The sequence below is a fragment of the Chelonoidis abingdonii genome, chromosome 7 (genome assembly GCF_003597395.2).
Source record: "Chelonoidis abingdonii isolate Lonesome George chromosome 7, CheloAbing_2.0, whole genome shotgun sequence".
Taxonomy (NCBI): domain Eukaryota; kingdom Metazoa; phylum Chordata; order Testudines; family Testudinidae; genus Chelonoidis; species Chelonoidis abingdonii.
Window position 1 is genome coordinate 13,582,024 of NC_133775.1, and position 18,440 is coordinate 13,600,463.

The following is an 18,440-nucleotide window of genomic DNA, read 5'->3' on the forward strand; positions in this document are numbered from 1 at the left end:
TTGATGCTGACTAAAGACCACGGTTTTCTTCTCTTCTGTAGGGACTAGGGATATTTCCAACTGTTATGAGACTACCCAGCCCTGAGGGCCTGCCTAAGCTCAGGTCTTGGCAGAGTAAATAAAAATCAAGACTCTTCTGTTCACCTTTAGCCTATAGAAACTGTTTATTTGCTGAAGCTTTATTTTTAATCAGGTGCTGCTTTTGCCAAGAAAAAGTGACTTCGTTCTAGTACAGAGGTGGGCAAACTACGGCCCGCAGGCGAACCAGCCCCTGGCCCCTCCCCTGCTGTTCTCCTTCCCCCCGCCGCCATGCTGGCCAGGCGGCATGACGGCAAGGCTGCTCTGAGTGGCATGGTAAGGGGCAGGGTGTCCCGGGAGAGCAGTTAGGGGACAGGGAGCAGGGGGCGGTTGGATGGGCGTGGGAGTCTCAGGGGGCCTGTCCGGGGGCACGGGTGTGGCTAGGGGTTGGGGCAGTCAGAGGATGGGGACCATGGGGTGGGTTGGATGCGGGGGGTGGATTCCCGGGGCCTGTCAGGGTCAGCAGGGTTTGATTTATGAGGTTGGGGGGGAGTCAGGGGATGGGAACAGGGATCTTCTTGAGGGCGATAGGGGACAGGGGTGGCCTTTGGGATGGGTTGTGGGGCCGGTTTGGTAGGGCATGGAGCACAAAAAGGTTCCCTATGAAGTTACGGGGTTGCGCAGTTTCTAAAAGGAGAACGGAAAGAGTGGGTGGGGGGGCAGTCAGGGGATGGGGAACAGGGGGGCTTGGATGGGGGTCCTGTGGGAGCACGGTTTGGGGCATGGGGTCCTAGGAGGGGGCAGTCAGGGGACAAAGAGTGGGAGGTGGGTTAGATGGGTCAGGGGTTCTGAGGGGGGCAGTGGGAGGGGGCACAGCCTTCCCTACTCAGCCCTCCATATAATTTCACACCCCGATGTGGTCCTCGGGCCAAAGTTTGCCTACACCTGTTCTAGTAGAACTTCAAGGAATAGAAATTAACTATGTAACATTGGGGTGGGTGTGGCAGTTTTTTGCTATTTTTTATTGTTTACTTTGTAACCCATCCTTCCTGCCAGGTATCCATCAGGGCTTGGTGTAGTGGTGGTACTCTGCCAAAGCTCTGCCCCAAAATCAGCATCTCTGAATGTTTCTTCTAAGACGATCCATGTTGTATACTTTGTTGTCATTAGACTTCAGGGTTAACACCTCATTGAGACAAATGGGGACAGCTCATACCTTGCTTAGGGCTCTTGTTTGTATGTTCACAGTCAACAGGACACTTCTTGACTGGTTCATAACTGGATGATCTTTGCAACCACAGGGCTAGGGATTTTAGTTTTTAAATGAAAGTTGCGAGAGTGAAGGAGCCACTAGAGATGTGGTGGCACAAGATTCTTTCAAGTGCATGGAGCAGACTAACTGTTCTCTGGCCAGGACATGCACCCTCTGCCAAAAGGTCACACGTTATTTCTCTAGCACTCCCAACCCCTGCCAGTCACCTCCCCAACACCTGAACACTGACTGCCCATTGCAGCACATTGGGCTGTTGCTAGACTAGTGAGCTGTTCTAAGAAAACTCTCTCTCTCAAACTAATTAGAACCAAGATTAACAAGGTGGTGAATGAGAGTGAACCTGAATGTTCTCAGATTCTGTTAGCATTCAGCTTGAGCTCTAAACCTTGGGTCTCGGGTCCATCGTTAGCTGATCTGTTTTACTTAATGCCTTCAGTAATTCCAGCAGGGATTTATCATCCTCCCTGTTTGTAAGGCGTAAAATCAAAACAAAAAACCAACTGAAAACATCATGCAGCGTGTAGAGAAAATTGTTAGTCCTTTTACAGCAAACAGAAATTGTAGCTGTGATGAGATTTTCCTCATTTAATAAAAAGATCGTACGAAACTAAACCACATTCCCGGGTTTTGCCTCCTCTTTGTGAACAGGCTGAAAACAGCAACAGCAGCTTGATAACAAACCAGGTGACATCTGTGCCGACCCTGGGATAAGAACGCGGCTGGCTGACGGTGAACCACTTTACCTCTTTAAGTACCACACCACAGATGCTGAGCCCTCAACCTTGTGAAAGAGCTGTACTTGAATTTTCCTTTCAGCCTCCTGGTGGATGCACATCAGGGTCACTTTTATATCTGATATGCTGCATTTTAATATTTGTTCTTATATGTTGTATGTCTAGAAGCTTCACTGAAATTGGAGTCCTATTGTGCCACACATCATATAAGTAGTTATGTGATGGCCCCGGAACTGAGGAGCTTACAGTCTAAATAGATAAGAAGTGTGGGAGGGAGTGGAGGCACGGAGAAGTGAAGTGACTTGCTTACGGTCACACAGAATTGCCTTCTCTAGACTCCCAGTCCAGTGGCCTGTCCGTTACACCACACTTCCGTGCTACCAAGCTTCTACCTTAACTCTCAATGTGCACAAATTTTTATGCTGGAACTTGTATTTGCCATGTTGGATGTTGATAACCTTTAGATGGTTGCAACCAGGGTTTGACACTCATAGTGCAGTGAATGGGTAAAGGGCAGAAGGGGCGTCCTGCTCTCACTGAAGTCAATGGTGCAACTTTCATTGACTTCAGTGGGAGTAAAGCTCAGGTCGACACCTGAGTGCTTGTGAGCATCCCTTCCTTAAGGAGCTATTCCTCTCACACCAGTGAGCTGAGAGAACGCACATCACTGGATGAGTGGGATTGTCAGCTTTCTCATGGTATAAGGGCTTCAGGTCTACTCCTTGCAGGTCACGGTCTCCAACCCTAATCCTAATCCTAAAACCTCACCACTCTGATCATTGGTTTTAATCAGTTTGATTCTAAGATGGTCTTTATAAGTCACTAATCGTGCTGGAAACTGGCATCTACCTTGGCAAGACTGACAGAAAAACTCTATTTTTATTTTTAATAATGAAAGTTTAGCTTCTGAAGAAGACAGAAGTCCTAGAAAGTTGGGGTTTCTGTACGGAGACTTATAGCAGGGTGTGAAGCTTTATATCTGCAGGGCACCAGTTTGAATCCAGCCTGAATTGGTAGCGTCTGAACATCATTACCACCTGCCAGCTGTTTGGGTGCCTCTGGGACATACGTTAGTGGTCTCACTGCAGTCCAGAATGTACGGCTGTTGGTGGCAGATACAACTACTGGCTAGACACTGAATGGGTGGGGAGACTGAATGACATTCTGATTTCTAGAGCTGCTCTCTCCCCAGCAACATGGAGATGCCGATGCTGCACTTTGTTTTTGGGTAAGCAGAAATACTTTATTCTCTAGTACTCTCAAGCGAATACCTTTCAGCTTCATGTTAGAATAACTGCTTTCTTCTGTCCCCGTCCTGGCTGGTTTTGTGACAGGCACCAAGCTCCCTTGACATAACTTCGGCTTCTTTCAAAATAGCCTCTTCCCCTACTCCTTCCATATCAGCTCTACCTGTGCGTTCTTTAATCTAACTGTATTTGCTACACCTCATTCCAGTGAACTCCTATATGAGGATGGAGGCAGTGTCTCCCGAAGATGTTAAATGAGGTTTACTTACATCGAACAGTCACCTCATTGGCAGGCTGTTGCTAAGTTCTGTTTGTTATTGCTAGCAAATGCAGGGAAGATGCTCACACATCTGCCGGAAGAGAAGTCCATTAGGCTTATGAGCTTTCAGAGAACCTTGTGAATGTTGGAAGGAAAGATTTAAGGAGGAGTTGCATCTACACTGACTTGCATTAAATGTTCAAGGCTTGTCTCTTTCTCCTGCAGCTCATGATCGTCCCTTGTCACTTGGCAGCACAGAATGCCTACAGGCTTATACAGATGACTTCAGAGGTTATAGCAGACATGCACTTGATTGAGCAGCGCTATGGGCTAGGAGAGGATAATGGCCTGTTTTCAAACAAAACCTATGCTAAGCTGAGTGAACTGGACCCAAAATACAAGAAAGTGGCCAGCCAGGTGACACTCTGACCCAGCATCTTCTCCCTCTGCAACCTGTGCTGCACTGTGTGCAATGGCTTGAGTCTGTCCTACATGGCTTTGTACACTATAAATGAAAAAGGCAATTTTAACCTCAACAGGAGTTCAACATTTGCATGGCCAGAACTTAAGATTTGGAAAAAGATGCATTAGCTTCTCTGGTCTGTGCCTCACTACAGAACATGCCTGACACTTTGGATAGTATGAGCTTCAGGATCTGCAGATAAAAAGATTCTTTACTTCCTTTGGGCCAGTAACCTACAGTGTTATTGACTCTTAATGTTAGGAAATCTAGCCTCTAGCTGATCACATTACGTCCAACTATTCCTCTAAAAAAAAAGTAGTGGCCCATCACACTGGCTGCCATGAAGCGGATTATTACTTTGGGGGTTAATGAAGGTGGCTGCCCATGGAATATTTGATGTGGTGTTCACACCAACCCTCAGCCATCTCGTTAAACCAAGCTATTCGTGTCCAGTTTTCAGCCTGTTTCTCAGTTAGACAAAGCAGAGTTAGACAAAGCAGACTCTCCAGCCCATCTTACACTGCCACTGAAAAGGGATGAAAATGGTGTAGCTCAACTGCAACCAGCACCATGGAAGGTTAAAGGGGCAGCAGGCCAAAGACTTTTTTTAAAGGGAAGAGTCAAGGAAGCTTCCTGTGATCTTGTGTTTTGATGACAAGCTGATCTTTTCTTTAAGAGCAGGTGCCTGGCTTATGTAGGCAGCACCTGTGATTACTTTTAAAGTTATCTTTGGTACGTGGAATGCTTATTTGATCAAGCTATCTGTAGCGGGGTGGATCCCCCGCTCCTGCCCTAAAGCGGTAAAAACAGCCCTGAGAGGGGGCTGTGGCTGCAGAAAGCAGCTTTTAGGCTGGGCTGATTGGGAGAAGCGGCTGCAGCTGGGGCCATGCCCCAAACAGACTCAGCTGGCCCTATAAAGGCAGAGAAGTCAGGGGCAGAAAGGAGTCTCTCTCTAGCTGTAGAGGGAGATGGGCCTGGCTGTAGGGAGCTAGACACAAAGTACTGATGTGAAGCAGGGCTGGGGAAAGGCAGAGGAGCTGGGGAGCTGCAGCTTGGGAAGCCCTAGGCTGCAGCCTAGCATTGGGCTAAAAGGTACTGGGGGTTGCAGAGGGCAGCCCAGGGGTAGGCAAAGGCAGCAGGTCCAAACCCACCCTTGCCAGTGATGAGTAGGCTGATACTGCAGTCTGCCCCAGGGTGTGGGGGCCAGATGATGATGGGCAGTAGCCATACACTGAGGTGAGGTGGGGATAGTGGGTGGGGGTTCCCCTGGGAGGGGGAAGACCCTAAGGAGAAAGGAGTTACTGCCAGGGGGCAGCACATTAGGTAAAAGGGCACTGGGTCCAGTGAGGGGGACGGTGCCAGAGGACAGGTGGATCACTGGCCTGCAGAGGGTGCTCCAGGCTGGAAATTGAGCTAATTCCCAGAAATCACCAGCAGGAGGCGCTCCAGGGGTGAGTCCGCTTGTCTATACTATCCACATAAGATGTCTCCAGTGCGTGCACTTCAATACAGAAAAGCCCAAAAAGTTATTTTTTTTCTGAATGGGCAAACACGTTCTCTTGTTCAAATCACTAACTTTGGATTAAACCATAACTTTATACTGTATCTAAATAAAGGGGCATATGAGTACAAAATGGCCCATCACACTCGGAAGCAAAATTGACCTCTGGCTTATGAACTAGTCACCTTGGCTTATGTGCCATACCATGGAATGGATCTGTTCTATGTTTGTTGACAATGCTTTGATTGTGGAAACAAAATTAAAATACTAATAGCTGTAGCCTTGAGCAAAAGTCATTCCACCTCACAGTGCTGCCAGCTGACCAGACTAACTCCAAAACCCATTAGCTGTTAATTACTGGAGTTACTGAAAGATAGCATGACTGTAGGGGTAGAGCACGGAGGCGGTGATCTGTTTTCTTTTCCCCTAGACTCATCTCCCAGTTCTCATCTGTAAAATGGGTGTACTAAAGCACAGTGAGGTGCTATGTCGATGTAAAGTAGTGTTCTGGCACAGTTGCTTAGAGCTGCTAGATTAAATCCAACTTTGATGTGAGATGCTACAACATCTTGATAGCCTTGTTAAGGTGGGTTACGTTCTTTCTGGTAAAAGTTACATTAGCTTCTATTAGAAGCTGAATTGTATTTAACGGCTGAAGCATTAGTTTGACTACACATGCAGTATGTCTTTCCACTTGCTATTGATCACTGTCGCTCTGGAAGTGGGGAGAGCTCTAGGTTAGAACCAATATTTAAAAGAATTAAATGTCGAAGCTAGAGCAGTCTGCTGTTGTAAAATCAGCATTCACTTGGTGCTAGCCAGAGGTGACTACTGGTTATTGAGATACACGAGGATGTTCCTGCACTTTAAAGCTACTACACGTTGTTTCCTTCAGGATATTGGCACAATTTCCCATTCAGGAATACAGTAAGGAAAAGGAGCCTGCCTAATTCACTTGGCATCAACCTGTCTACTTACCATAAACATATTTATTTGCAATCTACATCAGACAACAAGAAAGGGAAGTGAAAGGTCAGTAAACAAAGAGCTTTGCCTTCCTTCATTCAATAGCACAGTGCATTAGTGAGTGAGCTCCTGCTGTATTGATTTGACTGCTTGGGCCAGTGGATTAATGCAGAGTCATTCAGTGATACTAGAGGAGATCCCAGCTCCACTCACTTTAAAACCAGTAACTACAGCCATTCCAGTGCAGGAGGTCAGCAGTGGAATTCTTCACTCCTCCACAATGCATGTACACTGAAAATTGATGTCACTTCATCTATAATTAAGGTTTGGCACACATGCACAGCTGCCATTCATACACTGTGCAAGGCCTAAGGGAACAGCAGTCCATTTCACTATATTAAAGAAGACTACCATCCATTTATATATTTGGGGCGGGGGCGGAATCAACTTCAGTCCGTATCCGCTCAGAACTCAGCAACTTTGTTCCAAGGGGAGTTCTGCATGTGCAAAAATTGTAAGACAAAGGTCCAACAGTGGTTACGTTTATTGGACTGAAGTAGAAAAAATTATTAAACTATACAGGAACAATCAGTCTTCCACCTATCTGTGGATAGGAACAATCCAGCCCACAGCAAGGCTCTCTCTCATCCCTTTTTGTGCTTGCACATGTTCATTTTAGTCGATGCACCTTCTTGCCAAAAAAGTAATTCTTAGAGAAAGGAGAATGCTTTACTAAAACCAAAAAAGCAGGAGTCCCAGACTTTACAAAGTACCTGCAACAAACACAAAAGTCATTCATCATCCTCATTTCTACCCCAATGTTAGAGTGAAAGCTTTGGCCCCACTTCAACAATTAAAAAAACTGGCTTCAGGGGGGCTGATGTCAAGACTCTTCTTTTTTGCTGAATTAGCAGTGCCTGTCATATTGATTGGTTTATGAATCAATTCCTCTCCCCACAACTTTTCTAATTAAAATTAAGATAGCATTGTCACCCTGAACGTCACTGTCATCCTGCCAATTTGAGGATGCAACAGGCCAGGATAGTGGCAAGGATTATGCATGCTGCTGAGTTTTATGGAAAAATAGTTAAGATGCAGTCCTGAGCAGTAAGATTCCAGGTCTGAGTTTTTATTGGTGACTTTGCAGCAAGATCTCTAGCTGGAAAAGAAGTGGCATGCTGACTCAGCACAGTATTCCTCCCCACCTCGCCCCACATAAAGGATAGATTCTTTTGTAAATCTAAAGGCACATGCTATTTTTTGTTTTACACTGCAAGTTAGGTCAGCCTGTCAGCTTCTTAGGAGCTGAAGTCTGTTTCTTTACCAGCCTGGGGTTTTTCTGGATCTCACCTGCACAGTGGGTTGTCAGCTGTAGGCTACTCATGTACATACAACCATTTTTAAATAGTACAAGACACTTGATCCCTTCAATACATTCAGTCCACTGAGTTCCAAGCACTTGATTTTTTCAGGGTTAGGAAACAGTATTAATAGCTTTGCGTGTGAGCAAAAACAGCAAAGCAGTGACAGTGCAATTTTCATCTAACCCACTGAGGTGTTAAAGTAGCACAGAGGCAGCTTTCTGCTGTTTCTGTTCTTCCAAACACACACCTTATAGATGCAGACTAGCATGCTCTCTCTCTCCTGTGGTTTATTTCCCCTCTTTGCTTATGGATACCAAAAGTCTGACTGGGAAGTGTGATTTGTTTTTTAAAAAGCCATTTAACCCTGTAGAGGAGGCACCTGAATTTTACATGGAGAGTGTGACTCTACTTCTCACACTACAGATGAACGAACAAAATGCTGTTCCAGGCCACTCGCTCACCTTTGGTGCTGCAGCACTTGCAGCAGTGTGTTTTCTGTGTTCAGCTGGTACATTTCTTCTCTTGCTTCATCTTCAAAATAAAGCTGGATAAAATTTGGTATAAGATGAATATTTAAGATACCTCTGGCTTGCCCACAGGTATACCAGGGACACTAGCTAAAAGCCTGCTGAAAGATTTGTCATGATCACACATATGGCCATACAACAGAGCACCTGCATGTGTGTCTTCTAATCTCTAAAATGGACGCACCACTACGGCTCTTAGAGCTTCACCTACCTAAAAGGGACTAGCAGGGGCTGGGGGAAAAAAAATCCAGATATAAAGAAACCTTTCAACAGCTTGTTTTGTATAGACTGCAGCCTTTTAATTATTTAGTATCTACACGGCTTTCCCTATGTAAACCAATATGTATTTGATCTGTTACGACTGCTCTTGCATAAGACTGTCTCCAGCCAAACAACAGTTGAATGAAGGTGAGGTGCTCTGTCTGTCAATGAAGTGATGGGGTTATGGGAATCAAAGCCTTGGGACCCCTTTTTAAAAACAGGCTAAATTCATCCGTGGTGTCACTTCATTATAGTTACCCGAGGAATAAATTGAGCCTATTTTGTTTAAGAATCATTATTACAGCAGTTATGTCTAAAACAAAAAACTTAGCCCAACATATTTAAGCCCCTTAGATTGCATATACCTCTTGGTAGTTATCAACAAAATGTCCATCCTGATAAGTAGTGCCTGAGGAATTATGTTTTTGGAAAGGACTGCTCAGTACACCAAGGGCCATCAACGCTGCCTGGGGATATGAAACTGTGGTGGGAAGTATCTATCCCACATACTTGTATATAAGTAATTCATGTTGGAATATACTGAAAACTACTCGGTGTAGTCACAACCTAGTTACATTCTAAATGGTTAATCTTATCAAGTTTCCATACGTAATAGCATCCAACTCAGAGCTAGGCTACTTAATTCTAACAATTACTCCTACGCTTTTCCATCATGTATTAGTGTACACATTATTTTGAACACTTTTCACTAAATTATGGATTAAAAAGTTATTAGGTTAACAAACTACTGGTCTAATTCTTGCTTATTACATACACGGGAATCGAGGCAATAAAATACCTCATAATAAAAATATAAATCCAGAGAGAGAAGAATTTTCACATTCTTAATTTAAACAGTGTTGTGTATTCTAACAGCTACAATAAATTTAGCCTGGAAATGTATGAATGAATGTGCAGCCCGCACCTTCATTTCACAGGAAGGCATGCTAAACAAAAATGTTACAAATATATTTTATATACTTAATAAACTGTTTATGAGAAACTAATAAAAAATGTACATCTGAAATATAAAATAGAAGAAAGGTTAAATTTCCTACCTCTAGATTGCTGGGATGATATTTTCTTTCCGAATCCCAAGGAGGTAACTCAGCAAACATCACCTGTATATGATCAATAAATCTAAAAGCCAAAGTGGATCTTGTTATAATCCTAGTCACAGCATTCAGTAGCTACTATAATCCATGCTAATAAATCTACTAGTTCAATTTCTCTAATTCATACATTTAAATATGAATGATAGCAAAGATTACAGTAGCAAGCAGGTTAAACAATAGCTTAAAGGCTACCGTAATTATCTGATTATGTTCCGGCCAATGTAAGTTTCAGAAACATACTCTTAACATACTGAAGCTTATACTTTGCTTTAAACACATACTTTCATTAACAACCTTCACAGTGCAGCCAAAAATGTTACCATTAACGTTACCAAGGTGACCATTAATCTTTGATTTCAGCCTTTTCAGGGATACTGCCAAGATAAATGTTGTATATTTATTTAAAATCGATTTTCCCTCTCTGTGTTACTAACAATGCCTTAGATTAGAACAAAAAACTTTCAAAATTTAATTTCCATGTCACTGTTTATGCCGCCTGTTTATTTCTTGCACTTCAGTGATCTTAAACAGTGAAACTGTTCTGGTTTGTCATATTCACTTCTACTTTCTTGGCTCTTGACCACAGCCCAATGCTCTTGCTTTCCAACATTACGACAACATTAAAACCCCTTGTCTAACCATCTGCACTGCAACGTAAAACAAAAAAAAAATCTACTAATATGATGTTTGGTTAATACACATGCCAACATTTGTGTTATAAATTTCAAGTTCATTAACTTGTGTCCCTGCAGAGCTATAAACTAAAGCTCATACCAAGAGAAGGGGAGTTTCCCCCTTTCCAGCACTCACTTCTAGCCTTGAGTTAGCCGGACAATATCAGGTCTCTAAGAGCTATTTTAGGTCATTTTGGGAAGTGTTTTATATTTATCAGCTTTAACTTCTCTCTTCCTTTGAGACCTCCACAACTGGACTCCTGGTACCTAAGGCACCTGGTGGCTTCAAAACTCTGTCCTGATTAACTCCTAAATAGTTTTCTTGTAACCTATGTAGTATACAACTTTTAGTGATACATGCTTGAGATAACCTGTCACCTTTACATCAGTATCATTAGATATTCCACACTCTTCCCCACTATGAACTCTTAAAATCTAGATTTTGGCCCTGAGCTACTTTGGAAGTCTGGTGTTGTTTCTGCCATGAAACAGAATATCTGATATAATCATTTTTTCACATGAAGTAGAAATCACCTGGAGTCCTCGTGAAAAGCTGAGATGAAATCTGTTTGCCCATATTCAGGATACAGGAAGAGCACAGGCCAGTTCAGATTGCCATTATCATCTAAGTAGACCTTTGTGCCCGTGGTACTGTCAGAACTCAGTCCATTTAAGGACATCTCAGCCAGAACATCTGATATTTCATCTTCCTCTTTAGAGGCCTCCAGAAACAGCTTGATATTCCTTTCCTACATTGAAAGAATCAATTTGAGAACATGACCTAAAAATCAAAGTTTAGTCACTTGAATATCTACATATGAAGAACAACTTTTAAGAGAGAATCCTAAACACATGTTAGGCCCATACCTTTATAGCAGTGAGTAAGACTTCCTTCTGAGACTGTTCCTTCTTCTCCTTCAGTTTTGCTTTCCTTGCATCCCGCTGTTCAGCTCGCTGCACGTAAGACAAGTTTGCATCACAATCATGGGAAATAAGTCAACACCCCTCATTACTTTTATTTTACTGAAAAGTTGTGAAACCAATTTGAGTCACCAGAAAAATTATGGTTCCTCTCACTGCATCGCTTTACAGTGACCTGGCTAGGAATCACTGCTGAATTCCACTTCATGGAAATGCTTGGTGATTTTTTTTTTAAGTTTTTTTTTACTCACACTTTGTCTGTTTATAGCATCTTTCTTCCAAGCTCAAAAGCTCTCTACCACCATTAATTAAACCTCTGACATCCCCTGTGAGGGAGGCAAATATTGTTATCCCTATTTAACAGAAGGTTAAAGAAGGTAAAATTATGCTAATTTCATGCCCAAGATCATACAACTGTCAGTGAGAGACAGAAATGAACCCTGGACTCCAGGGACCTAAGTCCCTTCCTCTAACCAGCAGACTGCTTCCTCCCATACCTGAACAGTATAGTCTCATTCTGTGAAAATAGTAGGGAATACTTGGCTAATTTCTTTCAATCATGCTTTAAGAGGTCTCTTTCTTTCCCTACAAAGCCATAATAAGCAGTTTGCTCTCCAATATGGCACCATATCCCTTGTTAGTTACAGTGATGCTGGCTCCACTAGCTGTAAAATTGGATGCACTGAATTTGGACAAGACCAATACTCCAATGTTAAAGATCAGAAGAGACCCATTAGGCCATCCAATCAATCCTCCACAATCTTTAGATCCTCCTGGACAGAAACTGTAGCACCCTCTGGAAAAAAATAATTAGCATTTATACGTGCCTTCCATCTGAGGATCCCAAAGTGCTTCCCAACCATGAAGTGGGGTAATAGACTAACGGTCTGATCTAGCACGGTAAATCCTGTATTCCCATGGGCAGATTTTGTTTTGGTTTTTACCTTTAACCTGTCAGCTTTGGCTCTCGTTTCCACAAGTTTCTTCTCCTTTGAATCTATCCTCAGACCCTCCTCGCACCATGCCATTGCTTCAGGGAAATTCTTTAACTCCAAATGACACAAAGCTCCTGAAAGAAAGTTTAAAAATTCCGACATAGGAACAGTGTATAAATCTATTTATACTAGGGGTGGGCAAATTTTCTGGTCTGAGGGCCACATCTGGGTATGGAAATTGTAAGGCGGGCCATGAATGCTCACGAAGTTAACAATTCAGAGATATTCAAATAAACTTTATTTCCACTAAAATGTATATTTATTAAATAAACAAAACCATACATACTATTATAAATATACCATCATACCAACGTATTACAATAATTAAACTGAACTTACCCCCTTTCCACTCCCTCTCTCTCTAGCCTGGATTTGTTGGGCGTAAGCTTCCAGTCATTGAGACTCATTGAGATTCACCAGCCGCCTGCTCTCAGAAATCTCCTCCCACGTAAGTCCTGACAGCCCACAATTTTGAAAACCGCCACTGAGCACTCCCTGGCCAACTACTCTTTCTTTTATTGTCAACAATGGAAAATTAACACGACTAAAACACTGGAGTCACCTAAGCCAACAAGTAGCAGGCAAGTGGGCTTGCACATTCCAGGCTCTGATGATGCATGAAGCGTGTTTAGGCTGTGCAGCCGGAGTAACATGCATGCCCTCACGCCAGTCATGCAGGTCCTGAACACGTGGGAGCCTCCGACCCCACTGCCCGGCTGGAGCACCGGAGCAGGGCAAGCCGTTGACCCCACTCCCCGGCTGAAGCGCTGGAGCGGAGCAATGGAGCTCGAGGGCCAGATTAAAAGGTCTGACGGGCTAGATGAGGCCCGTGGGCCACAGTTTGCCCAACCCTGATTTATACAGAGCATTCTATATTCCCCTCAAAATAAACAAGCACAACTATGAGGTTTAGTGACTTCTCTGGGGCTATTTAAAGTAGCAAACACCATGCCTGCTAGCTTGCTTTCACAGGATCAGGCTCAATGATAGAATTTCAGCAGGGGTAGCAAGGAGATAAGTGAAACAGAAGTCTCTGAACATTGGTCAAATTCTCTGACGGTGTAACTGCACTGAAATCAATGGAGTTCTATGTCTTTGAAACAACTTTAAATTTAAATTGCAGCAATAACATTTTGGAGCTTTACGTTATTAAAGATTTAAGACCTGTCTCTTCTAGGAAGAGATCCTGAAGATTGAAGTAACAGAAATGGGATGAAATTCAATAGTACAAAGTACGAGGTCATTCACTTCGGGTCTAATAAGAAGAACTCCTGCTAAGGGGCTCATCAGTTGGAAGCAACGGAGGAGGAGAGAGGCCTGGGCGTGTTGACTAATCAAAGATTACTAGGAGTCGTCAATGTCATGCGCTGTGAAAAATGCAATCCCAGGATGTATCAGGAGAGGCACTTCCAGTAGAGAGAGAAAAATATTCAGTGCTATTGTACAAGGCACTGGTAAGACCTCATCTGGAACACTGTGTACAGTTCTGGTCACCCACGTTCAAAGAAAGATTAATTTAAACTGGAACAGGTGCAGAGAAGAGCTTCTAGGATGATCTGGGGAAGGGAGGGCCTATCTTATGAGAGGAGACTGGAAGAGATTCATCCTAGCAAACGGAAGGCTGAGAAGGTATATGATTCCCCTCTATGACTACATTGGGGGGCAAAGAGCTATTTACGCTAAAGGACAATGTTGACATAAGAACAAATGCATATAAACTGGCCATGAACAGATTCAGGCTGGAAATCAGAAAAAGGTGTCTCACCACCAGGAATGAGGTTCTGGAAGAGCCTCCCTATAGGAGTTGTGGGGGGAAACAACTTAAAACTAACTGAGAGACAAACTTATGAGTGGGATAGTACAACAGGGAGAATACAGTGATAGTTGGCATGAGCCATTCAAGGTAGATAAACAAAACGATATTATAAAATGGAAACAAACTAGCTAATTTATAAAAAAGTACATTTAGTCAAACATAATAAAAAAAAATCTGAGTCTACCAATAAGAACACTATGTAACAAATTATCCTTACAGAGCATTTTGAAGCCTGGTCTTTTGATTAGTTAACTTAAACACCCATGATCATTGTGCTATTTCACACAGAGTAAAATCCTCCTTGAACACAATATAGTTTTGCAAAATAAAGTGACTCCCTTAGTTAATCTGGGTTTAGCATTTCTAAATTACCTTTGTACTTCAAAATACTGGCATACTATCCATTTGTTTTTAAAATCTTACCTCTTATTATTGCTTTGAGATGGTTGGGTTTTAGCTTTCTTGCTGCGTTCACATCACTGAGAGCAGAACGGTAGTTGCCTATACAAAGCAAAACCTGGGTCAGAACATTTCACATGGACAACTTCTAAAATCCAAGTAGACTTGAGGGCAAGAGAAATCATTAGGCTGAACCACAGGACAATGCATAGTCTATGACCACAAGACAGGTACAGATGGAGGTTGCAGATTAATAACAATAGAAATAAATGACTTGGGTAACTCTGGTGCCCAGAAAAGTGAAGGATGGATAACAGGAGCTAGAACAGAAAATGCACAAACTGCTACATTTAACGTACAACAGATTGTCCTCAATATTTATATCTTCCTTGTTTTGTTGCAGGGATCTCAGTGGGACCTATGAAAATACACACGCCTACTCAAAATCTGATGCACATGTATAGTTCTCTGTCTCCTTATCTCTTCACTATAGAACCAGAGTTTTATCACTGTCCTTTCCTCCCAGCACCTAACCCCTGACCCAGGTTTCCAGTGTTACTGACAAGTCAGGACCATCATCAAATCACCTCTAGGAATAAGCCCAGAAAGGCCCAGCATCAACCTGTTTGCTTCACACTCCTCCCCAAAGCACTTTGCTTTGGTTATAAGTTTTAAATTTAGCAATCTGCAAAACAGAAGCTCCAAGATTTGAGCCCTGCAAAAAGAGTTAGAGCCACAGGGATGGCCCCTTATGTTAAACAATCTGCTCGACCTTGTATTTAGCTGTGACACTCTGAGTACTGTTCCCAGATCTGAGGAAGAACTCTGTGTAGCTCGAAAGCTTCTCTCTCACCAAGAGAAGCTGGTCCATTCAAATATATTACCTTGCTCACTTTGAGTCTCTCAGAGCCACAGGGATGGTTCTTGATTGTCTGAAAATCTTTTAAAAGTTTGTAACAGTGAAAGCACATGACATAAATAGGCAAAGAAATGTAGTCATTTCTGGTTACACAGAATCTAGGTCAGACATAAAATGCAACATATGACATTACCCAGATAAAACTGTGCTGCAGCTCGGTTAGTATAAAGCACAGCATTCAAATCTTGGTCACTGCATTTCTTTTTTAACCCTTCAGTATATGAGATTACAGCTTTCTTGTAGTTTTTTTCCTTGAAGTATTCATTCCCCTCATTCTTATAGGTGTTTGCTTGTTCTGCAAAGAGAAACAAAACATCTTTCATTGTACAATGCAATCAATAGATCACCCCGCCTATAACCTTAGCATACCTAAAAATTCAAAGACCCCTTAGATACCCAATGCCCACTCATAGAAAAGCAGGTGTTTAGAACCCATCACACACCTCTACAAACAATTAAATCCTCAAATCCCAAGGATAATCCCAAAGAGCAGTAGCACAATACCAGAATGATGTGAAAGCAAAGATTTAAATGTCTATAAAATTATGAAATACCTTCAGGAGATTGATCCTCATCAAAAATGATTGACTGGAGGCATGCCAAATCAGGATTCTCTTCAGGATCAATTTCAGCAGGGGATTTCTTCATAAACATGGGGATCTTGTCAAATTCCTATTAATAACAGCCAGGGTGGAAAACACAATCATAGAACTGGAATTAAGTCTACATTTTGGAAATTGTTAAATCCTTGTCAATATGGTCTTGCAAAATATTCTCTTCAAGCACATCAACACAGACAGGGCACAGGCAGCCCAGTAATGCACTGAAGGAACGGAAGAAGCCATTCAGAGCTCACCCACATCTCTTTGGGAGCAAGAGCCCCTCATCTGAAGGAAAGATGAGTTTCTCTGTCAGCATTTCAATGGGACATTTCATATCCCACACAAGATATTTTTTTCAACATTTCTTGTTCAGATTTTCCCAGCATTAGGCCTACAAACTTTGGTGCCATTTCTGCCTCCTCACTAGGGGAGATCTACACTATTCTTCACTGCCCAAAATGATCTGACAACCTCAGGGCCGGCGCTTCCATTTAGGCGACCTAGGTGGTTGTGTAGGGCACCAGGATTTGGGGGGGGGGGGGCATTCTGCCACCCTCAGCGGCAATTCAGCGGCAGGGGGTCCTTCCGCGCTCCGGGTCTTTGGCGGCAATTCTGCGGTGCGTCCTTCACTCGCTCCGGGACCCGCCGCTGAAGTGCCCCGAAGACCGGGAGTGCGGAAGAACCCCCCCGCCGCCGAATTGCCGCCAACGACCCGGGGTGCGGAAGGACCCCCGCCTAGGGCGCCAAAAACCCTGGCGCCGCTCCTGGACAACCGCATTCAGAGAGGGAGACACACACAACACCTCCCATCTCTGTCAGACCATCACAATCCCTCTCCAAAAGACAGGAGACCCGACCAATACAGCACTTTGCACACTTCCTCACTGTCACTAGGGCCAGCTCCTTCCCACACCAGATCCCCCTGCCCCCAACACCCCACCCATCCCCAGGATAGCCCCCCTCCCCCATCGTGGGAATCAGACCCCCCTGCTGTCCAAACACCAACCTCCATCTCTGGGCCGGCCCCTGCCCCCCAGCAATATGGACAACAGCCCCCCCCCCCCCCCCGCCTGGGCCGCCTGCTCCCCCCATCTGTAGGGCCTCCCTCTCGCCCCGCCCCATATCTCCAGGGACGAGACCCCCCAGCACCCCGCTTCGCAGGTGCCCCCCCGCCCTGTGGCCGGAGCCGCTGGCACGCACCTGCTCCCAGCTCTCCGGGTTGAAGCCCCCGGTGTAGCGCTGGGTTTGGGATCTGTCGAGGAGGGAGGCCAGCCCGGCCTCCTCCGCCTGCCCCGCGGCCTCCTCCATCGGCTCCGGCTCCGGCTCCGGCTCCTTCCTGCAGTGCAGCCGCTGCCGCTTCCCCCGCGGCCCGGCCCGGCGCCCTCCGTTCCGCCCCGCGCGGCGCCACTTCCACTAGGGCCTTGGCCACCTGCCCCACGGGCACGGGACAGTCCCCCCGGCCCGGGACCGCTCCTCCCGCCCCGTGCAACCCCCGGGACAGCCCCTTCCCCCGGCCCGGGACCAGGGACCGCTCCTCCCGCCCCCTTCCAGACCCCGGGACCGCTCCTCCCGCCCCGTGCAACCCCCGGGACAGCCCCTTCCCCCGGCCCGGGACCGCTCCTCCCGCCCCGTGCAACCCCCGGGACAGCCCCTTCCCCCGGCCCGGGGCCAGGGACCGCTCCTCCCGCCCCCTTCCAGACCCCGGGACAGCCCCTTCCCCCGGCCCGGGGCCAGGGATCGCTCCTCCCGCCCCCTTCCAGACCCCAGGACAGCCCCCTTCCCACGGCCTGGGGATCAGGGACAGCTCCCGCCACCCCATACAAACCCAGGGACAGCTTCCCGGCAGGTTAGGGAGAGTGTCTGCCATGTCATACCAGCCAGAGGACCACTCCCCCCTACCCCAGCCTGGGAGTCAGGGACAGCTCCCCAAGGACAGGGCTGAGTGGCTGCTTCCCCTCTGTCCCCTCACACAAACCTAGGATCTGGGGGACAGGGACATCTCCCCCCCTTCCCCCTAGGGACAGGGCTGAGACACATCCCCTCTTCTTCCTGCATCCCCATAAACAGGGCCAGCTCCCTCTCAACCCCCCACAGCCGCAGCAACAGGAGCAAAGAGAGGGGCTAGCCCTTGTCCCCCAAACACAGCAACCACTGAGGAAAACTCAGGGGGGAAACAAGTGCATAGAATCAGGTCTGGATACTGCCCTGGAAGAGTGAAGCCTGCTCCCACACAGGAACAGCTCGACCCTGGAGGGCAGGGGGGTAAGAAGCCACCCGAACTGTGTGGGTCAGGAAAGCTCTCAGCTGATAACTGGGCAGCAGAGAGCTAAGTGAGTAAAGAAACCACAGACACACTCTCTGAGGAGGGTACCTGCCACTGTCTGAC

At 45.4% G+C, this 18,440-nt stretch overlaps 1 protein-coding gene across 1 annotated transcript; it reads right to left on the minus strand.

Moving 5' to 3' along the window:
* Positions 1-6,469: 6,469 nt before the first annotated feature.
* On the minus strand, positions 6,470-17,400 carry TTC4 (tetratricopeptide repeat domain 4). The gene is made up of 10 exons (XM_032766913.2): positions 17,255-17,400; positions 16,007-16,124; positions 15,586-15,747; positions 14,558-14,635; positions 12,268-12,392; positions 11,270-11,356; positions 10,937-11,151; positions 9,672-9,753; positions 8,287-8,369; positions 6,470-7,234 (listed from the first exon to the last, which is right to left on the minus strand). Exons 1-10 carry the CDS (start codon positions 17,360-17,362, stop codon positions 7,132-7,134), a joined length of 1,161 nt encoding a protein of 386 aa, XP_032622804.1. The 5' UTR covers positions 17,363-17,400; the 3' UTR covers positions 6,470-7,131.
* Positions 17,401-18,440: the final 1,040 nt, after the last annotated feature.